The sequence below is a fragment of the Schistocerca gregaria genome, chromosome 8, assembly GCF_023897955.1.
Source record: "Schistocerca gregaria isolate iqSchGreg1 chromosome 8, iqSchGreg1.2, whole genome shotgun sequence".
Taxonomy (NCBI): Eukaryota; Metazoa; Arthropoda; class Insecta; order Orthoptera; family Acrididae; genus Schistocerca; species Schistocerca gregaria.
The window spans coordinates 123,014,243-123,028,359 of record NC_064927.1 but is presented as its reverse complement, the minus strand read 5'-3'; the positions used below and the strand labels follow the sequence as shown (position 1 = coordinate 123,028,359).

At 41.4% G+C, this 14,117-nt stretch overlaps 1 protein-coding gene across 1 annotated transcript in view; it reads right to left on the bottom strand.

Annotated features, from left to right (window-relative positions):
• Nucleotides 1–665: 665 nt before the first annotated feature.
• LOC126284722 (fatty acid-binding protein-like) overlaps nt 666–14,117 on the bottom strand; it is a 35,585-nt gene continuing 22,133 nt past the window's right edge. The window contains exons 2-3 of the mRNA XM_049983857.1: nt 12,124–12,404; nt 666–996 (exon numbers count right to left, since the gene is read on the bottom strand). Coding sequence (XP_049839814.1) covers nt 946–996; nt 12,124–12,404 — 332 coding nt within the window. The 3' untranslated portion in view covers nt 666–945. The remainder of the gene's footprint in view (nt 997–12,123; nt 12,405–14,117) is intronic.

Below are 14,117 nucleotides of genomic sequence, written 5' to 3'. Positions count from 1 at the left end.
TTTAACATAGATTACATAGAATATTTCGGATGGAATTATGTAAATGTTATTCCCAAGAAACATTTGAAAAATATTGACTTTTCATTAAATACTTTTCTTTCTAATAGGACTAATAAATCGCTAAAACTTTTATAAAATTCGTTTTGTGAATATGATTTGTACAGTGAGGTATCAAAAATAGTGTTTCGTATTGCTTCTACGATTCGTCAGTACGTTTCGCGAACACAGTACATAAATGATCAGATTACTAGAATGTTATTTGTGTGTGTATGTAGCTGGAAATTTTGGAAATTTATGGTAAGTTCCTATGGGACCAACTGCTGAAGTTATCGGTCCGTAGGGTTACACACTATTTAATGTAACTTAAACTGACTTACGCTAAGGACAACACACACACCTCATACTCTAGGGAGGACTCGAACCCCCGACGGGAGGAGCCGCGCGAACCGTGGCAAGACGCCTGAGACCGCGTGGCTACCCCGCTATGTAGTTCAGTTTGTCTGCGTTTTAGGAATTCCTCCCTTTGAATCTGCTTATAAAAATAAAGTATTTAAGAAGATTTCGTATAGTGAATAGAAAGAGAGCCAACAGAAAAATATACGTGATATCCGACGTATAATAAATCGTAGTTACATAAAAAGGGCTTTGCATTGAATGAACGTTCATATATTTGACTTGGCGATATGTTTTACGATCCCGATTCGAGATAATTACAAAATCACATACAGATAGTTCATTATACTGTTAAATACAGACGACACATTTTACATTTACAAGTTTTCCGTTAGCATATTATGTTAAAGCGTTCTGACGTAAGATGAAAGCATCTTAGAATATTATTGAGAGATCGGGTGTTTTTTTATACAATAAATACAAATATTTTCAAACAATGGGCTGTTTGCAGAAAATATCATCCCACCGTTTTCCAGGTCAACCTTTGCGCTTCTAGACTGCCTTGTATATTTTCTTGCATATAACATCATTGAGCTGCATAGTCTGAAACAAAGGTATCAAAAGTTAATCAATGTAAAAGAAATATGAAACTGCTTAGAGGACATACACGAACTGACTTTAGGTATATGGAACATGGTATTAACAATCTCAGATTTTTACAGTTTTTTTTCCTTTCATATGCACAGAAAGAAAAATAAGACACATGAGAGAGATACAATTTATTTCCAAAATTTTTCGAGTTTGATGAAGAGGAAGACACTGCATTTACACAATTCCTTCTGTGGACAAGCGTTCTGGACCTTCCCACTGTTGATGTGAGAAAATAATTAATTATAAGTCTTGTGTTTGATAATACTGAAACTCGAAAATTATGCTGTTTCCGAAAATAAATGTTTTTGCTATTTTTCATAAAGTTGTGAGGAGTCCAGCAACCACAAACGACGAATGCCAGTTATCACTTTCACTTTTCTCGACAGACAGAATAGTCCTTGATATAAATACTATCTATTATTTTTTTAAGACTATTTCAATGTTTTCCGACACCTGATTATGTCTGATGCAGTCCCAATGCTGGAAAATGCTGTTACTGTTCGTATGAGGTGAATAAAAGATATACTCTGTACCCTTTCATAATGAAAAGGGTAATTTTATTTCAGCGCCTATGGGAAGTATGAATATGAGAAAGGATTTGTGCACATCTAACGATTTAAACCAGTTGGAACTCTACTGACAAGCGTGTTAAAAGTATCAACCATACAACGTAATTACGTGCCCATCTGCCTACTGTTACTAGCCGCAAATCTCGTTTAGTTGGCTTCAAACGTTCTGAATGTAGCAGGTCATACACGACTCATCTTGTAGGGATTCATGTCACAAACTGATGTCCAACGCCAGATTTTTCTGTCTGTGTGCTACGCTAAATCTTAGCATCTACCCTAGGGATTTTGATGTGGTTTTTCATTAATTGATAGACTGACAAGGAGGGTTGGTGTAAGTCTATACAAACTACAAACAAGTCGTCTTGTCTTGGATAGTGTGGCTGCACGAACCCGGGCGTGTCGCTAGTGTTTTATTTAAAGCTATTCGAGTTACGAAAAGGAATGCCGACGCGACATGATGGCATTTCTATACAAATGGACAAAGGCCGATGCATAGTAATATAAGGTTATTTACAGAGTTTTGGCAAAAGAAGACAGTTCTCCAAACTTGGAACAGACCTAAAATAGTTCCGCTTCGTGAAAGGAGAGAAAAAGATTGCATAAAGAATTGCAGTCCTATCAGGCCCCGCTTTGCAGTGTACGAGGTCAGTTAAATCATTATCAACAACATAGAAATAGCACTGGCTTTTAACTCAGCAAAGGAACAGGCTAGTTGCTGAAGTGAGCATAACACCATTTGCAAATTGCGAACTAATTGTAGAAAGGACCAATGAGTACGAATTTCCAATTTTCTAATATTCACAGATTTGGTACTAGCTTCTGGCTCTATTTCAACTAAATGTCTACCAATACCCCTTGATGACGGCAGTAAGTCAACTTACATTAGCATACACAAGTCAGCGCTACAGTTTCCATTGCATTTTGTCAGGACGATAATAGATACAAAACTGAAAATGCATTTAGGCAAGGAAAGATCGTACCACAAAAAGTTATTCTCAGCTCCCGTATGGGAAAACATCAGACCCTCTAATCAGGAAAGTATTTTACGTGTGAACACAAAACCATACCTAAACCACTGTCTACCTGTTCTTGACGTTGTACAGTTTGCGCTTGGTAGAAACAAATTTAACGACTGGTCGAAGAACTCAATAAATAAATTTTGAAAAGAAGACGTAAGTCAACTTTAGCAATGCTAACATCAAAAAAGACTATACAAATTACTAAGTTGAGGAAGTTTTATATTTCGGGTAGCAAAAGATAACGACTGATTTAGCAGCATAAGAAAGAATCAGAAGCATGGAACTCCGCAGGAATTTATCCAGGGGGGAGGGGGAGGGTGGGGGATGTCTGGAGGCCGCGACAGGGAAGGGGAGTGTGCAGCGCTCTCTGAAATTGTTATTTTTTATATAAATCACTGGGTCACCTTCGAGATGTGTCATGCCACGAAACAGAATTTTATTGGTGACACAAAAAACTTAATAAATGACATAGGGTTGATGGTTGTCGATTCAACTCTAGAAGTGTATCAGAATTGTGTAATGCATAAGAAAGTCCTGTGGGAGGCGGGGGTGGGGAGGCACAACGCCTGCCAAAAGAAGGTCCGACACTATGTTAGAAAGTATCCCATGACTTTCAACACCTCAGTGTGCAGCACTTATGTATCAGCATTATAAAAAGTAAAACGTAAGTATCTAACCTGACAACCTGACAACGATCGTTGATCTCGCCGTTTGTTTAAGTGTTCAGACCGCGAGAGTTAATTTTCGCGAGGAACTTCACCATCAGATTCTAATTATTAACAGCACTACTACACTACCGCAGACAGAGTCCGTGGCAAATAAACAATTCCAAGTATTCGTAAAAGATTTCTTTCAGCCCAACAGGAGGTGAAACAGTCACGTATCACTGCCCTAGGGCAACACTGGCTCTGCAAACAGATTCGACATATTGTTCTGAGCTCCCTGTGTAATTTATTAAAATCAATTATTCTCAGCTACTCCAACGTTGCTTTCCGAATTTGGAACTGTGGTCCATCATCACTTATATTGTGTACTAGTATGCCTGAATGCATAACGTAAACGTTTTTTATATTATTCGCTAATGCTCTCCTTGTGCTTTTCTCGAGGGGTACAGTGATACAAATTTTGAACCAACATCTAAAACTACAGTCATCCATCGTTTTAAATTTAAGTCCATCTCCACATATTTTTATCCAAATACAACACATGTTGTGGTGTTTGAGGTTTTTTAGGCGCTGAATCTGCTTGATAAGTTCCCGGGAATTACGCCTGATAATATTGTAAAAACCGCACAATATATATATTATATTGGCCAGATGTGTCGTACGGTTAAAGACAAATCCGACGACATAAACGTCACACGAGCTTGGGTCAGCCAGAGAAATCTGCCGTTGCTGAACACTGCCCTGACACGGGATACGACAAAACTATGAAGAAACCAAGATCCTCTCGTATGCTTCCACATACTGGGACTCCATCATCAAATAGGCGGTCGAAATACGTATAAGCAGTGACCTAATAAACAGAGACACGTGATTTCACCTGAGCAAAACGTGGGAGCCAGCCTTGGCGGCACTTAGCAATCGTCAGCCGCAGATTAGCAACTGCACAGAGTCAACGCAGATGGGAAACCTTAGGGCAGATGCTTAAATCTCGCTCCAACACCTACCGCGTGCGAACGGGGACCGTCGCTCCCGGCCGCATTTTCCCGCGCCGCTGCGCGCTCCCGCAGACCGCGACTCGTTTCTCCAGCAGAGCTCTGGTACTCGACACCGTGTACGATTGGTCTTCGATGACGTTATGCCCTCGCTGGCGCCTGCGCTGTTCTAGAAAGCCAACACATAAATTGGCGAGCTGCTCAGCGACGCGATCCTTTTCCTTGAACACATCTGCACACTCTATATTGTCCGCCACCTTGATCCCCGTCACCCCCTGGTTTCTCCTATCCTCTAAACCCCCAACCAGTTACCGCGCCTTTACCGTTGTGTCCCACCCTCTCTCCATCTCCACACCCTCCATCTCCTTTCCCAAGACAACTTCTACCGTCAACCCCTCCTGGCATTATGTGATATAACATCAAATTTATGCACAATGTTTTCCATCAAACACGGTTAACTCAGTAGCAGTCAACTTTTTTATTTCTGTACTCTTTGATGTATCTTATTGTTAATCTCAGTATGTATGCCATTACCTGAATGTACAAGTATATCTTCAGTCATCGATTCGAACTATCTTTCTTGTACATCCTACAACAAATGTTCCCACATCATCTTTACTTTCATCTCTGTATTCTTCTCCATGAATTTATTATATCATTCGCATTTACAGTGATTTTACCTTTGTCAAAATCTATTTTAGCTGAGTTGCTCACTTATCAAGCAGTTCATACTTGGTCTGGGTACTACCACTGCATTTACTGTATAGTGTATCCCACCGACCTGATAGACTTACAGAATGTCTTCTTATTAGCTTACTTTTATCTCCACATGCTGTGACTGTTCTTATTCCTTGCACCTGTAACTGCACCATTGCTGTCACTTATAATGACACAGCTTTATACTAATTTTAGATTGAAATGCTTCAGCAACTTCTCTCTCATCCTGTTTCATCAGTGTCTGTTTGACACTATACGTGGTATTATATCCTAGAAAATTACTCTTTGGTCCTTCCGTACTTGTAGTTCATGTCCTCATCTAAGCATGCTGTGAGTTTCTGTGAGGTTAAGTCTCTAATTCATAATGCCCATTACCAAACATCTCTGATGAGCGCACTGAAACGAATCACCATGCGTGAAGAACAGCCTAATCTTAAACTGGCTGACGTACTTGATCATCTTAATGATAAGGAAACCATTAATACGTTAAGTAGCTAAATGACAACACAGATCAGTGTAAAAATACATCATTTCGATGGCTAAAAATGTCAGATTCAGTGCCTATGCTTTACGCTTTCGTCCTGATAAACTCGCGAGTGAGGGAAGTTGTCGCTCCCACTGATTGAAACAGTGCTTCTCTATCTCGTAAGAGAGGTGGTATAAACTACCCTACTAATTCGTGATACGTCCTAAACTTTTTTAATGTCAGGTACCTGTATTCAATAATATTACTTGTTCATTTTTTTCGAATCCATGAAAGAGCTCTTTTTGTGCCATATTCTATGCAGTCGCTTTACTATATTTTTCACCAAACTACAATTCACTTTCGTTAATTTGTATTTTCCCCCTTTTCAACCTGTTACGCGACACATAATTTTGTTTTCAGTTTCTTTTAGAATTCACAACTCCACCTCCCCATTTGTCGTAGTTGAAGTATACTGGATAGAACGGTAGTAGCAGCCGAAACTCCCGGATGACACGCACGTTCACCAGGAAATGCTCCGACCGTTGTTGCAAGAGACCTGGTGACTATGTTGAAAAATAGTGTCATGTGAATGTGTCACTTTCAAGTGTAGTGCAGCATTCAATAAAATGTATTCCTTCCACTTTTTGTCTTTGGCTTATTTCGATTATGATTTTCTTGTCTGGCTGCGCCCTTGGGCATAACGACCTCGTTAGGTATAGTGATCGCTATTAAAGCTAATAAAACATTATCTTTGCTAAAATGTATTGTGCAAGATGCCTATACTCATGTGTCACGAGAAACGAAGACGATACAGTTCAGTTGTTTTATCATTAAGAAAATAGATATCTCGCTGCGTGAGACTTGTTGTAATCTATGGGATAGCGATATGCACATATACAGATGGCGTAAGTATCGCGTACACAAGGTACAAAAGGGCAGTGCATTGGTGGAGTTGTCATTTGTACTCAGGTGAATCATGTGAAAAGGTTTCTGACTTGATTACGGCCGCACGACGAAAACATCATCCTTCTAATCCTTCCAGAATAATTATGAGAGAATTAAATTCTAAAAAAAAAGAATCATTTCAGATGGTATGGACGCATCATATTATTCGAAGTGGTGGTGAATGAGTTAACCTATTCAACTATAGGAATATCTCCTGTGGAATTGTTAACCAGCAAGAAAGCTACATACTTAATCAGAAAGTCTCTGTCATTCACTCCACATAACAATCTAACAGTCGATAAGAAAAGAATACTGCGCTGTAAGGAATAAAAGACAAGGCAGAGCAAAGAAACTTACAGAACCAGAAAAGGATTGGATCAGAAACGTTCAGCCTAGATGATGTAATGTTAGATGAGACGAGACACAAATCCTCAGAAATCAATGCCAACATAAATTTTTATGAGATATACGAAGAACCCTGTAAATTCACTCAGATTGCTCACCCAAAGGAGGAGAGATACAACAATTAAACAAAGCAGAATAAAAGGGTGCACAACACTGTGGAATTAAAAAGATAGTATTGTAGTTAACAGTAAGACCTTAGTCGTCTAATCAAGATATGCGGATGATGACCAAAAGGACCTTAGTAACTGGTTCATATTTCTTATCTTCTGTTTTGTGTATGAGCAAGCAATCTCCATGTATTCTGTCAATCGATAAAGGATAAAGCTAATCTTTATCTATCTATCTCTCTATGAAACTAAGAAAAAGCGACACTAGAAAGCAGTATGAATACTGAACAAGATGCATAAAGTTGAAATAAAACGAATCATACTATGATAAGATAGTCAACAGAAGAAGTATCAGATGGAGTATTAAGGTAATTAGAAGAGAAGCAAAGAACAATTTATAAAGTGGATGAGACTAATGACAAATGGTGCACAAATCTCTTAGCATGTTATGATTAAAAGATAATATATTGTGGCAAACAATGATAAGTATATGGACAGAGAATGATAGATAAACAGACATAGTCCAGAAATCAATATATAGACACCTTCATCAGATAGCACCGATGAGTATGATGAGAGGATTAACAAAATGAGGTAAGAAATTTCCAAACTAAAGTATACGGTAAGTCATTCAGTCGAATATGTCACCACCATTAGCAAACAGCTCATATTATCAAGATGTAGAGGAGACTATTGAATGTAAGTGACAATCAGTTTACTGCATTATATTAGATATTTGATGCAAGGTTTATTCAGTGGGCAACGAATTAAGATATTATTGAGTAGAGTTTAAGTAACTTCTCTGCTAACAGTATTGATAGAGAGGGAACAATAGTAAGCGACAAGTAAGCTGGCAAGTATAATGAATGATTATGACATGAGTGTATATAATGCTTAAGTATCATTAACAGTTAATATCATTTTTATCACATGGAAAAAATAAGCATTTCAAGTTAGAACAAATATGATAAATTAAAGATGTGAGAAATTGCTTTCCCGATCAACAATAAAGTACCACCATAGGAACTGTTATTTTTGCAGAGACACTACTGAGATGGGTGCATACAGAATTTAATGATCATAGTGACAAGAACCCAAATCAAAGAAGCAGTAATTATAAAAAGGAACAATGCTCTTACAAAAAAAAATCTATCAGACGACTGTAGAATCTAGGCATTCTAAAAGAAAAAAATAAAGCAATGTCTGAATTGTAACAGTTGCAATAAAACACACAACAAGATGTGCATGTTAAATGTAGAAAGTCTGTAATGACAATAACTAAGATAGTCTACATGGTGCTGAGGAACACTAATGGAAGTGGATTGTTTGCAGGCTGGAAGAGAAAGGATCTCAGTGGATGCCTTAGAGCAGAGCGTCCTCACCCATAGCTGGTCGGCTACCCAACGCAAAGAAAAAGGCGGAGGGAGACATTGTTAGAGAGAGAAACTGTCAAAGTCGCATCTGGCGAATTCAGTCTGACTGTCGGTTAGAAAGGACTTGCAAAGTTCGTATTAGTGAAATAGTGAGCAACGATGGAGTATGGTTGAATTAATATTAAGACAGATATAAGAGAAATGAGTGATTATCCAAAGTTGCAATTCTTTTCAGGGATTTCATGGGATACCAGTTCGATTTCACACAGAGTACGCGAAGGAACTTGCCCCCCTTGTTGCAGCGGTGTACCGAAGGTCTCTAGAAGAGCGTAGCGTTCCAAAGGATTGGAAAAGGGCACAGGTCATCCCCGTTTTCAAGAAGGGACGTCGAACAGATGTGCAGAACTATAGACCTATATCTCTAACGTCGATCAGTTGTAGAATTTTGGAACACGTATTATGTTCGAGTATAATGTCTTTTCTGGAGACTAGAAATCTACTCTGTAGGAATCAACATGGGTTTCGAAAAAGACGGTCGTGTGAAACCCAGCTCGCGATATTCGTCCACGAGACTCAGAGGGCCTTAGACACGGGTTCACAGGTAGATGCCGTGTTTCTTGACTTCCGCAAGGCGTTTGACACAGTTCCCCACAGTCGTTTAATGAACAAAGTAAGATCATACGGACTATCAGATCAATTGTGTGACTGGATTGAAGAGTTCCTAGATAACAGAACGCAGCATGTCATTCTCAATGGAGAGAAGTCTTCCGAAGTAAGAGTGATTTCAGGTGTGCCGCAGGGGAGTGTCATAGGACCGTTGCTATTCACAATATACAGAAATGACCTGGCGGATGACATCGGAAGTTCACTGAGGCTTTTTGCAGATGATGCTGTGGTGTATCGAGAGGTTACAACAATAGAAAATTGTACTGAAATGCATGTGGATCTGCAGCGAATTGACGCATGGTGCACGGAATGGCAATTGAATCTCAGTGTAGACAAGTGTAATGTGATGCGAATACATAGAAAGATAGGTCCCTTATCATTTAGCTACAAAATAGCAGGTCAGCAACTGGAAGCAGTTAATTCCATAAATTATCTGGGAGTACGCATTAAGAGTGATTTAAAATGGAATGAACATATAAAGTTGATCGTCGGTAAAGCAGATGCCAGACTGAGATTCATTGGAAGAATCCTAAGGAAATGCAATCCGAGAACAAAGGAAGTAGGTTACACTACGCTTGTGCGCCCACTGCTTGAATACTGCTCAGCAGTGTGGGATCCGCACCAGATAGGGTTGATAGAAGAGATAGAGAAGATCCAACGGAGAGCAGCGCGCTTCGTTACAGGATCATTTAGTAATCACGAAAGCGTTACGGAGATGATAGATAAACTCCAGTGGAAGACTCTGCAGGAGAGACGCTCAGTAGCTCGGTACGGGCTTTTGTTAAAGTTTCGAGAACATACCTTCACCGAAGAATCAAGCAGTATATTGCTCCCTCCTACGTATATCTCGCGAAGAGACCATGAGGATAAAATCAGAGAGATTAGAGCCCACACAGAAGCATACCGACAATCCTTTTTTCCACGTACAATACGAGACTGGAATAGAAGGGAGAACCGATAGTGGTACTCAGGGTACCCTCCGCCACACACTGTCAGGTGGCTTGCGGACTATGGATGTAGATGTAGAGTAGATGTTTAACGTAGTATGACTTGTAACTAATCAGTGTTGATGTCTTCTGTTGCATGCTAAAATGCTGATTGATCTATCTGCTGTGGAGTGGAGGAAATGTTGTTGAACTGCCCAGTGTCAGTGAGGGACCAAGGGAAAACTGGCAGTAGCAGTACCAGTATCAATCGACCCTCAACTGGAGTTTCACTCCAGATATCTCCAATGGAAAGAAGCAATATGTAATAATTGGAGAGACGTCATTAGACGACAAGGAACCTCATTATGGAATATTTATTTTATTTTGTGTTTAGTGTTAGTGTTTAGTGGTTTGTAGAAAAAGGACGACCATGTGTGAAGAAATGGACAGTTACGATGACAATTTCTACTCATTCTTAACTGATGCTCTGTTCCCAGATCATGCCAGCAATATCGATATCCATCCTGCCCATCTAAATTATATTTCTTCTAATCACTGAAGATCACTTTATCGCATTCTGAAGTCCATGACAGATGTCTTTCAGCAAACTACAAGGTAGCCTGTATATATTTGGATGTTAGAGCGGGTTTCTGCAGCCGTTTCTTGAATGTGAGATGTTCGTTATATGCCAGAATTTGTCGTAAACTTCTGGCAGTTACTAGGAACTGTAAATCAGCAAGAAGGAGAGAAGAATAACTGTTTGTCGCTCTTGCTTTACGAAAGAGTAACCATTTCTCTGTCTCGGATAATTCTTTATTTTGCCCACGTCTTCCGTTCTGTTCGTGCAGTGCGCCCAGCCTAACGTAATTATCAGTAACTGTATTTGACAGTTCAACGACTTGACGATTCGTTTATTAGAGTGAACCACTTACTTTTACGCATTGATTTTTGCTTTTTGGTCTCACGATAACGATTTTCCACATGCCAGTGTCACAAACATGGTTTATGTACTCAACACGCACTGTCACTAATAGTATCTGCTTACTATCTGCAGTAAAAGCACGTACCCATACACCAGCACCACGCAGAGCCGTCTATCTTTATTCAAATCACTACCACCTACTTTCTTTTCCTTCATTGACATTTCCATTCCCCATCAGGGGTGGGCTGGCAGAAGCATAAGCGCTACTCTTCAGCCAAGAGACATAAATAAACAGGAACACATTTAAAAAAGAATACAAAGGAGATAACATGGCGGAATATAGAGACAAAAAAGGTGGAACAGAAGCAAATAGGACATACAAAGCGGTGACTAACAAATCGGAGATAAAATTCTAAAAAAGAATGTTACACGAAAAAACACCCACTACATTAAAAGGTACCAGGCAAAGTACAGCTGGACCATAAAAGTCCGTAGAACAAGTAAAACAGCCATATTACGAGCGGAGAAACAAGGAATTTCATCGACAACTATCAGGTCGAGTACTCATTCAAAAATGGTTCAAATGGCTCAGGCACTATGGGACTCAACTGCTGAGGTCATACGTCCCCTAGAACTTAGAACTACTTAAACCTAACTAACCTAAGGACATCACACACATCCATGCCCGAGGCAGGATTCAAACCTGTGACCGTAGCGGTCGCGCGGTTCCAGACTGTAGCGCCTAGAACCGCTCGGCCACCCCGCCCGGCGAGCACTCACTAAAACCCACATCACTAGATGACACTGTAGAAGGCACCAAAACACAACACTATCGTAGCACATTGATACCGAATAAAAACCTATGAGGATCTGCATGGGAGAGGAAGGGGAGTCAAGGGAATGGGAAGAAGGGGAAGGAGGCGAGGAGGAGGGGAGAGAAAGGGGGAGGAGGTGGGTGGCGCGCCGAAGGAGGGCTGGGAAGGGAAGGGACGGAAGAGGAAAACAACTAAAAAGGGTGTGCAGGGACTAAGGGAGGGAAGGAGGAAAATCCACTTTGGGAGAAGGAGGGGTGAGGAAAAAGGGGGCCCTGGGGAGGGGGGGACTACCACCTACATCGTTGATGTCTTTTTATATGCCATACTACTGGCATCAAAATGCAATACTATTTGACTGCATTTGTGGGTGTACTGATTTTCGTACTATTGCATATACATTATGAACAACTATTCAAATCGACAAAGTTAATTATCCTACAAATATCCATGTCCTCATACTACGGTAGTAGTGAGTGCCATTTGGAGACTCACAATGGTGACCTGCTCGGGCGTGAAGTGCCTGGTGACGGTGGCGCTCTTGCCGTCGTCGGCCATCTGGCGGTGGAACAGCGTACTCTCGTCCTGCAGCGTGATGACCGCCCTGACGAGGGCTCCGTCGTGGCGCTCCTCCTCGAACTCCTCGCCCAGCCGGAACTTGAGCTCGCGGTGCTTGAATGACGAGCTGGACGTCAGCGTGTATGTGTCGCCGTCCCGCTTCAGTTCGATGTACGGGTTCACCACCTGCGCCATCTTGCGGATTAGGTAGCCCACACCTGCAACATCGCACTGACCGTTAACTTCGCGCCCAGTACTACAATCATGCTCATAACTTAAGGATAATTACAGAATGTGGTGCCACACAACGTGGCACTACACAAAACTGGCGCTAATAGCATAGGTCATAGGGAACACACACGACACAGCTACGTAAGTCCACGGTATTGGTGATAAGTTGAGAAAACCGTCCCGAAACACATGTGCTACAAAACGCCACTGTTTTCGACATCAATATGAGATATGATCACCATGCACACGTACACAGGCCGCACAATGGTTTGACATACTCTGGATCAGGTGGTCGAGCAGCTGCTGGGGTATATCCTCCCATTCTTGCTCCAGTGCCTGTCGGAGCTCCTGAAGTGTCGTAGGGGGTTTAAAGACGTGTATCGATTCGTCGACAGAGAGCACCCCAGATGTGCTCGATGGGGTTTAGGTCTGGAGAACTGGCAGGCCCCTTCATTCACCTGATATCTTCTGTTTCAAGGTACTCCTCCACGATGGCAGCTCGGTGGGGCCGTGCGTTAGCATCTATCAGGAGGAAGGGGGGGACCCATTGCACCCCTGAAAAGGCGGACATACTGATGCAAAATGACGTCCTGATACACCTGACCTGTTAGTGTTCTTCTGTCAAAGACATGCAGGGGTGTACACGCACCAATCATAATCCCACCCCACACCATCAAACCATGACCGCTATACAGGTGTCTTTCAAGGACATTAACGGGTTGATATCTAGTTCCTGATTCATGCCAGATGAAAACCCGGCGAGAATCACTGTTCAGACTATACCTGGACTCGTCCGTGAATATAACCTCAGACCACTGTTCCTATGACCATGTACTGTGTTCTTGACTCCAGTCTTTACGGGTTCTCCTGTGACCAGGGGTCAGTGGAATGCACCTTGCAGGTCTCTGAGAGAATAAACCGTGTCTGTTCAATCGTGTGTAGACTGTGTGTCTGGAGACATCTGTTCCAGTGGCTGCGGTAAGGTCCCGAACAAGGCTACCTGCAGTACCCTGTGGCCGTCTGCGGACACTGATCTTGAAATATCGGTCTTCTTATGGACGTCCCGTACTGTAGCGCAAGGACACGTTTCCTGTCTGCTGGAATAGTTGTCATAATCTTGAGATCACACTTGGTGGCACACGGAGGGCCCGTGCTACGACCAGCTTTTTTTTTTTTTTTTTTTTTTTTTTTTTTTTTTTTTTTTTTTTTTTTTTGACCAGCCTCCAGTTGCCCTAGTATTCTACCCCTCATAACGTCATCAGTATGTGTTCTTTGAGCCATTTTCAACACAGTCACCATTAGCACGTCTGAATGCGTCTGCACACTTATTCGCTGCACCATACTCTGACATCCACCAACACACGTGTGCGTATGTGAACTACTGTCTGCGCCACCGTGCGACGACCGCAGGTCAAATGCACTGATCCCGAAGTGATTTAAGCCCGCAACCACCCACCAGAGCGTTGTTTCACCATGTATCAGCATTATCCTTAATTTATGAATATGAGTGTATATCACCTCTAGTTGTTCTTGCATGGGGCGGTCTGCTCATCGTACAGCAAGCCCAATGCGGTTCCTCCGCATTACGATTTTCGACCACTCCACCAGCAGTAGTCAGCTGTATCTGCTTTGCAAATCGCACACTTCGTTTACGACAATGGACATGCTTTAAATTGCTACGTTAGCTCTATCAAAACAAA